The 14,355-nt window shown below is 40.1% G+C and overlaps 1 protein-coding gene across 1 annotated transcript; it reads right to left on the bottom strand.

The window, feature by feature from the left end:
• Positions 1-9,737: 9,737 nt before the first annotated feature.
• Zfp996l2 (zinc finger protein 996 like 2) lies at positions 9,738-11,172 on the bottom strand. Its single transcript, XM_039092643.2, has one exon. The coding sequence runs from the start codon at positions 11,164-11,166 to the stop codon at positions 9,988-9,990; it is 1,179 nt and encodes a 392-aa protein (XP_038948571.1). The 5' UTR covers positions 11,167-11,172; the 3' UTR covers positions 9,738-9,987.
• Between the last annotated feature and the right edge of the window lie 3,183 nt (positions 11,173-14,355).

Genomic DNA, 14,355 nt, shown 5'->3' with positions numbered 1-14,355 from the left:
TTTTGCAGGAAGGAATGTCTGGGAAGTTCAGCATAACGGCTAAGCCCTCAGGGTCTCTATTAGCATGAGAATCTCTGTTCTGGGCCTACAGGACCACAGGTCACATAGTGGGGAGCATGCAAATGTTCCAGGCCAGGGGCCGAGTGGGCAGCAGGACGTCACGTAAGTCTCAGATGTGTGCCCACCTAGTCTCCTGAGTCTCAACCCACACTACCATCCATGCTTCTGGGCCTGGTTTTATATCCCACATGCATCTTGAGTGTCATGAGCACCTCCATCAGCGTTAGGGTGTGCTGAAGCAACTCACCATAGTGGTTCCTGTTACGGGCTTTCATTCTAGGTGAACACCTTTTCCATATCTGCAAAGATATGGATTTTCATAGCAGTTTCCATAGCCAATTTCCAATAGCTTACATGTCTGACATCCCTGCCAGCCCTTGGGAGGTCTCACCACTCCAGCTCACCTCCGATTGGCTACCGGCTCCTCCCTTTTGTGGGCCATGACCTTGTGCTCACCAGGTCAGGACTTCTCTTCTGTCCTGTCCTTCCAGCACTGCACTCCGGAGATATTTCCCCTTACCCCTCCTACAATCAGGCATGTTCCTAAAGCTGCAGTGGAGGGAACAATCTGTCCCACAAGTCAAAGACGCCCAGAGTGTTGACAATTAAGGGAGACTTTAAGAAATGAGATTTTGGGTTCATGGCTAAATGCTTGTTTCAGGGATATTGCAGTTCCCTTTCACCTGGTAGGTGTGTGACAGCATTGGGAGAAAGACAGAAACAGAGGACAACTACTGTCGAGCTTTATTCATAGTCAGCACATTTTCATCAGGTGCAAGAAAACTAAACAAAACAAAAACACACGTGTAATAGTAAAACCCTCTAGGAGGACAGAACTGATATAATGGATCTCTCTACGTACGTCAAAGTTACATTTACTAGAGTGACTGCTGTGGGTCAACTACGCCAAAATTAGCTATTTGTCAACAAGATGCTGAAGAATGGAGTAGCTGTTCAGTCCCTATGGATGATGTCTCAGTTGTTCCTCAGTGTATACCAGAATCCATATAGAAGAAAAACTTTACAAGTGTAAACAGTGTAACCAGTACTGCCAATCTTTACACTCATCACAAAATCCATGCTGTAGAGAAACCTTAGGCATGAAAGAATGTGTGACCATCTTCACCACAATTCCCCTCATTGAAGACATGAGAAAATGCATGCAAGTGCGATGCTTGAAAAGAAACTAATAAATATGAAGGTTAATTAACTCTTCTGGGACTTACGAGAAAAAAATATCTCTTCAAACTGTATGAAGACTCTACAAACATTATGACCAAGTTTTTCTTTTTGAACTACCTGAAATGTCGAACCATGTAATCATAAACATGATATGAAGTTTTAACTAATTTTCTGCCAAAAACTTCACTAAAGTGCTTATTGGAAAATAACGTGAGCATGCTGTACTGTTTCAGTTTCAACAATCAAAGTGTTGGCTACTTAACATGGAACAGAAGCTCCAAGATACTATGTCAATGTTAGATTGACACATAAGTGTTTACGCCAGGAAATGATTGTTCATCACCAGGGAGAGTGCAAACATCTTTTAAATCATGGCTTATATTTTTGTGTTACAGGAAATTCTCTCCCGTGGGGTATGATTTGAAATTTTGTACTCATTATTCATGTTATTTTAGCTTCGTAAAGAGTAAATATTAAAGGCTTTTTGCAATCTCGAATTTATTGTTTTTCATTCCCAATCCTCAATAAATGTATTTGAATGGCTCGTGTAAGTTCTTGCTGCCTCTCCATGATGGAGCTCTGTATTATATGAGGATGGCATGAGGTAGTTTTTCTCTTTCATGAACCACAGTGCTTTAAGATCTGCTTCATAGTTGCTTGGAAGCCAGTCTTCCCATGGCAGGCTTTGTAACAAGATGTAGAAATTGAGCTCCTCACTCACCCTGCCAGCCTCCGCTCTGCCATGCTCCAGAACTGATGATCATGGACTGAACCTCTGACCTGTAATCGACCCCAATTGCATGTTGTCCTTATAACAAGTGACTTTGTCATGGTATCTGTTCACAGCAGTAAAATCATAACTAAAATAGAAATGAACAATTAAAAGGACAAAACAAACAAACAAAATGATTAAAGGCCATTTGAATGGACATATCCAGTGACTACCATTATTGCCTGTGCCCTGGAATACTTGATATTGACCCCATGTGCCCTTGGGGGTTGGAGGTGAGGTGGTGCAAAGTCAAGGACACAGACTCTGGAAGCAGGTGGAAAAGGCAACAGCAAACTCTCTTAACAATGCTGTAAGCTCTTTAATACCCTCCACCTGTGCTCTTCTTGTCCTAAGAAAGCATTTGTTCTAAATAGCAGTTCCTGATTGGCTGCACCAGCAATCCACGGTCTCTCAGGCAGTCCTCAATTAGGTTCTCCTGCAGGAGATGCTTTTGAGGCCCCACTGTCCCGGCTACATACCATCCTACATTTTATACATTTATGAAAGGAATTTAAATAAAGTCACCATATAATGGAGGAGACAAGGGCAGAATAAGACAGCTTATATTATCAAGTAAGATGTCACCTTGAGTGCTAGGAATGGATGACATCACGTTGAGTCTTTTGTCAAAGGGGATTCGATGGACTCCCACATCACAGACTAGTGCCAAGGCTACTGGTTACTGTCCATAAGTTGATAGTAGAACCCTGTTGCTGAAGCCCTCATTTACTTATGACATTGAACACAAATACATTAAGCTGGTACCTCTCTGGAAACATCTTTGCTGCTGTAATTGATCCTGAGATTGGATTGTGAGTCTTACTCAGCACACAGAGGATGCCCTACAGCGTTGTTTTACCATCTGTCTGGAAGACATTGCTATACTGTTTTAACTTTGAACTTAAGAGGGACATATGTTTCCCTTATTCTTATAACTCACTCAATGTCCTGAATATTTTGTGAATATCAAGGTATCTTAGTTCTATTTGATAAAATATCATGGCAAAAAATAATTTGGGGTAAGAGGGACTTCTTTCATGTTAAAGCGTAGAGTCCATCATCAAGGGAAGTCAGGGCAGGAATTTAAGGCAGGAATCTGGTGGTTGTAACTGATACAGAAGCCATGGAGGTCTGCTCCCTGGCTTGCTCGTTATGGGTTATTTTTCATGGCTTGCTCAATCTGCATTCCTATAACACCCAGGGGCAGCAGCCTTTGGGAACGGGCCAGTGGTCCCAGCACTCAAGTGGTAGCAAGCACTCTTTGAATGATGTTAGGCCTCCAATTCTCATTCTATTTTAAATACATAATTTTTCAAATGAATGTGAGATAGGCAGCACTGATTTTAATTCTGAAAGGGGTAGTGAGATTGCTGGTTACATCTTTCTAGTGTTTTCTTATATATTAATATATAAGGTATCAACTCAGGTATCAGAAACATCTAATGTCATAAGAAATTACTAAAAATTATATATATAACATAACATTTAATTGTATGTTATATTACATACATTATTTATTACAACTAGGTGGGTCTCCTCAGGTGCATTGCTCCTTCTCTTTGAGGTGTGGTCTCTTACTGAGACTGAAGCTTACTGATGCAGGTAGATCTGCTGCAGAGTGAGCTCCATGGATGCTCACGTGTTCCCACCCATTATGGACATGGACGCCCGTGCTGGCTTTAATGTGGCTGCGAGGCACATGAACTAAAATGCTCGTGCTGCAAGGTAGGCCCTGTGCAAACTGAGCTTTCCCGAGGCATCCTATTTTCTTCCCGTTTCAAAATGTACAACACAGTGATGTATTCACAACGCTGCTCAATATCATCATGATGCATTACCAATTAATGTTTTCCAGGATCTGAAGTGAAAATTTATGTTAATTGTCAGATTTTCCTTTTTTTTTTTTTACCCGAATCTAAAGCACTTACACTTGATTTTACTTTGTCATTAGGGATGACTCTAATGCACCCCACAAGTCAGGGGTGAGATGCAGTCACATGGGAGTTAGCACCTGAAGCTTTTCTCTGACCGTGAGCAGAAAGACAAACATCCAGTGGCAGTGTGGACAAACCCACCTTCTAACTGTTTCACAAAGAAACCAAGAAAATGGAGAGGGTCGGGGGGGACAGAGAAAGCAGGGGAGTAGTAAAACCCGAAGAGAAAAATTTCTAGAATATCATATCAAATGGAATCAAAGAATAGTTTCTAGAATATTTTATACAATGGATCCAAAATCCAGAGTGACTGAGAAGCATTAGAAAAGCCATCCCCTCTGGCCCTGGAGGAGGGAGGTAAGAATGACTGCAGAATCAGCAACAGAGTTCATTTCTCCGTTTAGACACCATATACACAATTGTGCCACCGTGCCATGATACCTGCCAACAGTTAGGTATTGAGGTGGGAAGCAGGTGACCTCTAAGCCATTAACCTTACTGTTTGGGGATCTAGAATTGATGAATTCTAGCAACTATCTCTTTCTTGCCTTGTGGGGCAAAAATCTTCTGCCTTTTGGCAATGAACTCCTGCTGATTGCAACAGGGGACTGAGAAAAGAGACTTAGTTACTTGGGCCTTTTACTCTTTGACAGACTGGGCTTCTTGCTAAACTAAAGGCTAGGAGTGGATGAATTCTTGGTGAGCCCTAGAGAAAGAAAAACAAGTCAGGAACGCAGGCACACACGAGCACGCGCACGCACGAGCACGCGCACGCACGCACACGCACACACACACACACACACACACACAAAGAGAGGGAGGGGGGAGACTGGATGAAGCAGAAGAGGCTACATGTAAGCTTTTTAGCAAAAGGTTTCTCTTTAGAAAAAAAAAAGCCTCATACATAAACTGTTACACCAAAGGGAGTTACGGCAAAATGTAGATCATAAGGTAAAAGCAGTGTTTCGTTCTATTTTACTGTCTTCAGAGGCACCAGAAGAGGGCAACAGGTCACATTACAGATGGTTGTGAGCCACCATGTGGTTCTGGGAATTGAACTCAGGACCTCTAGGAAGAGCAGTGAGTGCTCTTATCGGCTGAGCCATCTCTCCAGCCGTGTAGATGGCTCTATCCAGTGGTTATTCATCCAGAGCAATAGCTTTAATGCCCTTGCTTTGTCATAGGGCATACCTGTAGCCTCATCCTTGGACCAGAACAAGAATGAATGTTTTTTTTTTCTCTTGCTTCTTTTTTTTTTTTTTTAAGATTTGTTTTTTTATGTGAGGAATCTGCAAGTGTTTTCAGACACACCAGAAGAGGGATTCAGAAATCAGTCTTTGTAGATGGTTGTGAGCCACCATGTGGTCACTGGGTATTGAACTCAGGAACTCTGGAAGAGCAGTCAGTGTACTTAACCAGCCTTTTTTTCCTGATCATTAATATGTTCCAAGACTGTTTTATTTTCCTTGTACAATTCCAGCATAACAGTTTTAGGAGTGCATCAAATCTCCCTGCACATGTTGTAACTGCCCTGCTGGTTAAGTTTTATCCACTCAATAGGATACAGTCTTATCCATTACTTTGACAAATTTGGAGGAAAGGGATTGTACATCATCAACACTCCCGTCACAGAGAACCGGACAATCCGCCTACAGTCGCAAATTTGTTTGTAAAAAGTGTCTGTTTACATTTGAATTCAGTTGCATATGATTTCCACTGGAATGAGGTTCTTCACTGACATCTCTTCCTGTGAGCCTGCAACCCTACCCTGACACCTTACAGAGCCCAGCCATCCACACTCACTAACCTAGGGGTCAGGGGAGAATCCCTGTGTCTCTGAGTCTCTTTGGGTGCTGGGACCCAGATCAACTTAGTGGACACAGCCCTGTAGGAATAGCTGGGGTGGGAAGGTGCTGAAATCCTGGGACCCATGTGGGAATAGGGAGTGGCACAGGCCATGTGCAAGGTGTCAGAACAGGCACAGGACCTAGGTCCTGGCTTAGTGATCACTGGAGGGTCTACATGCACAGAGCACAAGCTGGAGCCCCAGCCCAAGCTCAGCAAGTTCAGAAAGTCACCTCTTCTTGCTGTAATGAGTAAGCATCAGGTTCCTGAGTCAAGTTTCAGAGCAGAATTGGAAATCTGACTGGAAAAACGAGACAACAGCACATTGGACTGTGAGTCACTATGTTGTCCACAGCTAGGCTAGACAGTGATACACCCTGAAAAAAGATATACAGCATGGAAACAGTTAATTAGTGATTAATAGTTAAGCTGGGCAATCAGTAATAAAAAAAGTAACAGTAGGGATTTTTAAAATACTAAACCTTTGTTGAAAAAAATATCCTTCATAGCACAGACACTTAAAGCCTCAGAAGACACCTTGATGTGCACGTATAACAAGTACTCCAATGTATGTGCCACATGGACACTTTGAACTTATTCATGAACTCTGTATTTTCCCTCCAGCTCCACCATACACATTGTCAGGAACCATAATGGGACAGGGTCATAACAAGCAGGTGATTTTCCTGAGATGGCCTGCTTCAGATTATTATATACTCTACAACAGGTTCAGTCTTATGAGGCAAGGCCTTAGCAGAAATCATTTTAGGAAAGGTGCCTGCTATTAATATGCTTTTCCTGTTATTATTAAGCATGTATAACAGTCTCTAAGTTATAGCCCTTCCCCCAGAGTGATAGATCTCTGGGGATCTATGAAGACGCACTGTCTTGTAGTGATGCTACGTAGACAAACAAATGACTCCTTAAGTCTTCATGATGATCCAGTAAGGATTCCTGAAATTGTATCAGAGATTATTAAGCTCTTTTAGAGTGGGACTGTTATTAGGTCATTTCCTGATCATCAAAACTGTGATAGTCTCCGAAGTATCACCAGTTAATTGCTGTTAGATAGTAGCCAGACTTTCTCCTACTCAGAGCACATCCCAAGTGTCTGTTAATCAATTAACAAAAGATCATATAAAGAGAACTAATGATTTATTGTTGGTGATGCGACAGAAGATAAAATACTGACTGGGTTTATCTATACAAACTTGACTAATAACTTAGTTATGGTTTTCAACCTGCAGTGAATCTGTGGAGTTGACAGGTGAGGGATGTTTAGTCAGATAATTACTCTTAATGGATATGAATGTAAACATTGTCTGTGGTAAACTTCTATTTCAATTTATGATTTGATTTCTTGAGTGTGAACTTGTGATGAACGTTTTAACATATGATCATGTATTCTGAAAGATGTATACGTACTGAGGACAAAGGGATGAAAGAGATGAGTAGAATTTTTCCCTTTCTAGAATTTTTCTTTTTGGGTTTCCCTGAATAGAAAACAATGTTTTTCCCTTTCCATATTTAGAAGATTTTTTTCCCTTTCACGCTTAGGATCGTTCTGACATTACGCAAGACCCAGATACACAAATCCGGAGAATATACCAAAAGGACACTGTCCTATAACACAAGAGCACTTGCTCAATTACATTTATAGCAGATTTTTTGTAATAACCAGAAATTGGAAACAAGCTATATGTGTCTCAACTGAAGAAGGAATAGAGAGAAATTTAGTACAACTACAAAAGGACATACTATTCAGTTATTCAAATCAAAGACATCGTGAAATTTCCAGGCCAATGGAAGGAACTTGAGCATATTATCCTGAGTAAAGTAACCCAGACCCAGAAAGACACATGTGGTATATACTCACTTGTAAATTGACATTAGCCATAAATTTCAGCATAACCATGCTGCAAGCCACAGACCCAAAGGAACTAAGCAATAAGCAGAGCTCAAGGGAGGATGCTTGAATCTCACTCAGAAGGGGAAAGAAAATAATCATTGGAGGTGGATGAAGAGAGGGAATTAGGTGGGAGAGGAAGAAGGCGGTGTCTGGGAGAGAGAAGGGATTGTACGGGGCATCTCTAGGACTAGCTGGAGCCCTTGGATACTGAAGACTACTTGGAGTCTGTTGGGTGTGTGTAGCTGAGACTCCTAGCTCTGAGCATATGGAGATTGAAGTGGTCAACTCCTGTAGCGAGTTCAGACTTTCAATACAGGGAGGGGGACATAACTCACCCATAAAACCTTCAACCCAAAGTATATATTACCTACAAGATGCACAGGGTTTAAGGTGGAGAAGAGACTTAAGGAACAGCCAACTGATGGCTAGCCCACCTTGAGGTCCATGCCATGTGAGATAACCATTCCCTAACACTACTAATGATATTCTTTTATGCTTACAGACCAGAGCCTAGCATCCCTTTCTCCTGAGATGTTTCATCAAGGAGATGATACAAACGGGTACAGAGACCCAAAGCCATACATTGGTCAGAACTCGAAGAGTCTTATAGAACAGTGGGAGTTAGAACTGACCAAGCCCAAGTGCTCAAGGACACCACAAGAAGACCCATATCTTCAACTTACCTCAGCCCATGGGGGCTCCCAGAGAAATAACCACCAACTAACACCATGCTGATGATGGATCCAGCCCTAGTCATGTTTGTAGCAGATGTGCAGCTTGGTGGGCTCCCGATCAATTGGGAGTTAGGGCTGTCTCTGACTCTGATGCCTGACATTAGATCCCCTTCATCTCCCTGGACTGCCTAGGTGGACCTCGGTGAGAGAGGGTGTAGTTAGTCCTGCTGGAACTGGATGTCCCAGTCAGAGAGGTACCCAAGGGGTGTTTTCCGTTCTCTAACAAGAATGGTGCATGGCGTAATGGTGGGAGGGATTTGTGAGGGTGGTTCTTGGTGGAGAAGAACAGGGGCTAAGGTCAGAATGTAAAGTGAATGCATTAATTAATGTGAAAAAAGAATTTACTTAAACAAATCTTCCATTTACCTTATCTGTTTATGATTGTATCATTACTGGTAATTTTATACTGATTTCTGAAACCAACTATTAATTCCTAATTAATATTTTCCCACGGTGTATAACCTTTTAAAAGTGAATGTACATATATATATATAATATTTTGGTCTAGCATAGTAGCAGCTAACTTAGGCCATGCCCACGGATGTGCTGGTCTTTGTATTTTCCAGACAGGGTGACAAATCCGTTCTGAAACTTCATTCAGGAACCAGGTCCTTACTTTTGGCAGTCAGAGGCACTGATTTTCTGATTTCTTGAGGTTGGTTTTGGGGCTCCCGCTTGGCTCTCAGCTTGTAGACTCACCCTCCACTGTGACTTAAGCTCGGGCCTTAGTCTGAGTCTGCTGATGCTTTTACCTCCTGAAGCCATCACTGTAGAGCTGTGTCCCCTTATCCTAGCTACAAGGTCCCAAACCCAGAGACCCTCACAGGGACACTCATCTGACCACTAAGCTAGTGAGTATGGGTGGATGGTCTGGGTGAGATTGCCTGCTCATTCCTGGAGAAGATTGTGAGGATTGTCCTTGCAGTGGAAATCAACTGAAAGTGAATGCGAAATGGAAACTGTTCAGAAACGAACTTGAAGCTGAACACAGAGGGTACAAGTGCTTTTGGGGGGTTGATACTGTAACATTATTTGTTCTCCAAATGAGCAAAATGAATCTAGTTAATTAATGGATAAAATTTAACTAGGAGGGCAGTTAGCAAAGGCATATCGATATTTAATACATTGATATTTTCAGAGGGTTGACCAGCCTGGCTTTAGTGGGTGGTTGGGGAACAACCTCATATAAGAACAGGGAATGGGCATGGCATACAGGGCTTTTGGATGGGAAACCTGGAAAGGGAATAACATTTGAAATGTAAATGGAAAATATCCAATATAAAAAGTAAAAAACACACCAGTTAAAGTATATCTACAATATTGCTTCATTTTCTTGCTTAATTGGGAAATGGAAAGGCTCCTTTCAGTTTTAGAAAAACATACAGATTTACAGTACCAACTGTTCAAGGGGAATCAATGTGCTTGGATTTTAGGAAGTGTGTGTGTGTGTGTGTGTGTGTGTGTGTGTGTGTGTGTGTGTGTTTTTCTAGCCTGCGTTCTTTTTATGACTTTGATGATGCCCAGGACAGGATCTTTATCATCTCTGTTACATTAATTGGCTGTCTCTGCAGTATGTGTCCTTTGACGAATTTGAAGATCACTGTGACCGGCATAGGCTTTACCACAGTGGGTACTTTCATAAGGTTTCTCTCCAGTATGTGTTCTCCTATGCCTTTGAAGATTTGTGTTTTGTGTAAAGGTTTTACCACATTGGTTACATTCATAGGGCTTCTCTCCAGTGTGTGTCCTTCTATGGATTTGAAAAGTACTGTGATGGGCAAAGGCCTTTCCACATTGGTTACATTCATAAGGTTTCTCTCCTGTATGTGTCCTTTTATGATTTTGAAGAACACCGTGTTGGGCAAAGGCTTTACCACATTGGTCACATTCATAGGGTTTCTCTCCAGTATGAGTTCTTTTATGGCTTTGAAGATTATTGTTACTTGCAAAGCCAATTCCACATAAGTTACAGGAAAATGGTTTCTCTCCAGTATGTATTCTTTTATGGCTTTGAAGAGCACTGTAATAGGCAAAGGCCTTACCACATTGGTTACATTCATAGGGCTTCTCTCCTGTATGTGTCCTTTTATGACTTTGAAGCGTACTGTAATAGGCAAAGGCCTTACCACATTGGTCACATTCATAGGGCTTCTCTCCAGTATGAGTTCTTTTATGTCTTTGAAGATCATTGTTACCTGCAAAGCCTTTACCACACAAGTTACAAACAAATGGTTTCAATCCAGTATGTGCACTTTTATGCCTTTGAAGAGCAGTGTGATGGGCAAAGGTCTTACCACATTGGTTACATTCATAGAGCTTCTCTCCAGTATGTTTTTTCATATGGCTTTGAAGACCACTGTGATGGGCAAAGGCCTTACCACATTGGTTACATTCATAGGACTTCTCTCCTGTATGCATCCTTTTATGGCTTTGAAGATCACTCTGGCCAGCAAACGCTTTACCACGTAAGTTACATGTATGTGGTTTCTCTCCAGTATGCGTTCTTTTCTGGCATCCCACATTGCTGCAACATGCAAAGGTTTTCCCACATGGGTTAAAATCATAAGGTTTCTCTTCTCTTTGTGTTCTTCTGTTTATTTGGACACTATTATAGTATACGAAATCTCCAGTAAGTGTTCTTTTACATGTATGAAGATGACTGTGACTTGCAAACACGTTTTTTATACTGCACACCTCCATAGGGCTTCTCTCCAGTGTGAATTCTTTCATCACCGTGAAGAGGCCTGTGATATACAAAATTGTTATCACTTTTCATATATTCAGTGCTTCTCTACAATATGAATACTTTCATGCTTGTGTATGTAACTGGCAATGAAGAACTGTTTACTAAATTCATTATGCTAATGAATATATTTATCTGTACTAATTTATTTTATAACGTTTCTTGAATGAAAAGAGGAATCAGATGTACTAAGGGTTTATCATTTTCATTAAATCCATTCTGCTTCATTAAGGTTCTTATAGCATTCTTTTCCTTTTTGGGGTTTTTGTCATATCTGACAAAATTGCAAAAACTCCGAGGTTTGCCAAACGATTACATTCATAAATTTTCCCATACTGTGGGCCATTCAACATTTGCAACATCAACTAGGATGCACAGAAAATTTCTACATAGGTAATTTGTGTAGTGCGAGGTTTTGAATGTATTCATAATGAAACTGGAAAATCACAGAACTGTAAAATTGTATCATGTTAAACAAGTCTGCACTAAGTGGGGAAAACTACATATCTTCTAATTTCCCAAGGATATAGAGAGGTACAGTACCTCTGTCATTATCTCTTAGCAATAGAATCTTATGTCTTTTTTATATGATAGACTGATTGACAGATAGGCGAATGGATATATATATATATATATATATATATATAGGTAAATAGATATCTAGATGGATGAGAAGTAGAGGTAGATTTACCTTGAGAAAGATAGATATAGATACATCTGTCCCTTATAATACACCTATGAAGAGAAAAATTAAAAAAAAATTATCCACATCGCATTAACACAGTTTGACATTTTGTTTTTCATAGATATGTGCTATTTGGATAAAGATTTCTCAACAACTTTCTTAACTCTGTTGAACTGCCCCTGTCACTAAACTTAGCCTCCTTTCTACAGGTATATGACCAACATCGGTTTTATTATGCACTGTTTGCTTATTAGAAGGTTCTGGACATATATGCATCACATGTTCAAAGTATAAACTTTTGATATATCTCAGTGTTATATTACTAAACAGACTGGCAGTTCTACAGAGTAGCGCTAATTCAGCTGTACTTGAAATAGTAGTACCTGTTAAGGCATTGTTTCGTGTATTCTTTCTCAATGGAATGCCTTACAAACACAAATCATGCATCTGTGAGAATTTCATAGTCAATATCCTTAAAGCTCTGCTTATTTACACTGATGCTTTTTAACTACAATGTCAAGAAAGGCATATTTGAATCAGCATGCACATAAAAATTACCTTGCTGGCCTTCCAGGATTTTGACAATTTTCCTCAATACTCTGGTCTTTCCAGTAATAGCCTAAAACATGGTACCAGAAAAATGAATGACATATTATTGCTATTTAGAAAAAAAGTCAAGGGGGTGGGGATTTGGCTCAGTGGTAGAGCGCTTGCCTAGGAAGCGCAAGGTCCTGGGTTCGATCCCCAGCCCCGGAAAAAAAAAAAAAGTCAAGGTACTATGCATCTTCACTGAATCTTAGAAACATGCCTGATTAATTCGCCACATTCTCCCTCCTTCTCTATTCAAATTATAGAAGAGTACCAATAACAGCAACAAAAGCACTGAAGCAAGCAAGATAGCAAAAAACAAAACACAGTTGCCCCCTATTTTAAAAATGGAAACAACAATAACAGCCTTACCTACAGCAGTGAGGTTCCTGTAGGTCTCCAGCATCACATCTCTGTAGAGACTCTTCTGGGAAGGATCCAGCAAAGCCCATTCTTCCCGAGTAAAGTTCACATGAATGTCCTCATATGTCACTGCCTTCTCAGATATCACATTCATGTGTACAAAAGAAAGCATGGTGCTTACATATTGAACATGCATATTTCATTGGTAATATATTATTCTAGTGTTTCTCCAACGTACTTCCTGACACAGAAGTTGTAATGTAATCACTAACTCATTAGAGAAGGAAACTGAATAAGGCTAATATCTTTCATTTCTTCACCTTTTGAATAAGATATACCCTTGAAAAGAAATGCCAATAAATAGGCATAAAGAGACAAGTAGAAAGATCAACAAGAGTAAGCACATCTCATAGATGTTATATAAATAATTATTGACTGCAGAAACAATGAGCTTTTGATGAGATAGGCATTTTTAATATGAATTATATTCATTACTGAGCACGGAAGTTCTTTGAAGTCTTCTTTAATGTCTGTCTTCATGGATCTGAAGTCATGTTATACACATCTTTCACTTGAGTCGTTAGTGACATCAAATATTTTCTATTATTAATGGCTATTGCAAAGGGTGTTGTTTCATTTATTATATCCTCATCCCAGTTATCACTTGTATAAAGGTGCACTACTGTTTTGTTTGCATTAATTCTGTATCTAGCCACATTGCTGAAAGTGTGTATTAGCTCCAGAAATTCTCTGATAGAATTTTTGAGGTCACTCCTGTATACTGTAACATCATCTGCATACAGATGTACTCCGACTTCCTCCTTTCAATTTTGTGTCCCCTTAATTGCCTTTAGTTTTTTTATTACTGTGGCTAAAATTTCAAGTACTATACTGAACAGATAGGGAAAGAAAGAGGGCATCCTTTTTTTTTTTTTCATTTATTTTAGTGGAACTTCTTTAAGGTTCTCTCCATTTAGTTTATGTTGACTATTGTCTTGCTTTACATTGTTTTGATTGTGTTTACGAATATGATGTGTAACTCAGATTTCTCTAATACCTTGAACATAAAGATGTGTCTAATTTTATCAAAGACTTTCTGACCTATGTTCCCACCAGCTTTATTCTTAACTGTTGGAACCTTGAAAAGACCTACATGTACCTTGACTGAAGAATGGATAAAGAAAATGTGGTACATCTACCAAATGAAGTACTATTCAGTTATTAAAAACAAAGATATAGGGGGCTGGAAAGATGGCTCAGTGGTTAAGAGCACTGACTGCTCTTCCAGAGAACCTGAGTTCAATTACCAGCAACCACATGGTGGCTCACAACCATCTGTAATAAAATCTGATGCCCTCTTCTGGTGTTTCTGAAGACATTACAGTGTACTTATACATAATAAATAAATAAAATTAAAAGGGGGGGGCTTACTCTCTTAAAAAAAAAGATATCATGAATTTTGCAGGCCAATGATGGAACTTGAGAATACAATCCTGAGTGAGGTAACTCGGTCCCCATAGGAAATGGATGCTATGTACTC

The sequence above is a fragment of the Rattus norvegicus genome, chromosome 14, assembly GCF_036323735.1.
Source record: "Rattus norvegicus strain BN/NHsdMcwi chromosome 14, GRCr8, whole genome shotgun sequence".
NCBI lineage: Eukaryota > Metazoa > Chordata > Mammalia > Rodentia > Muridae > Rattus > Rattus norvegicus.
Note: the sequence above shows the minus strand (reverse complement) of the source record. Positions and strands in the feature narration are given on the sequence as shown.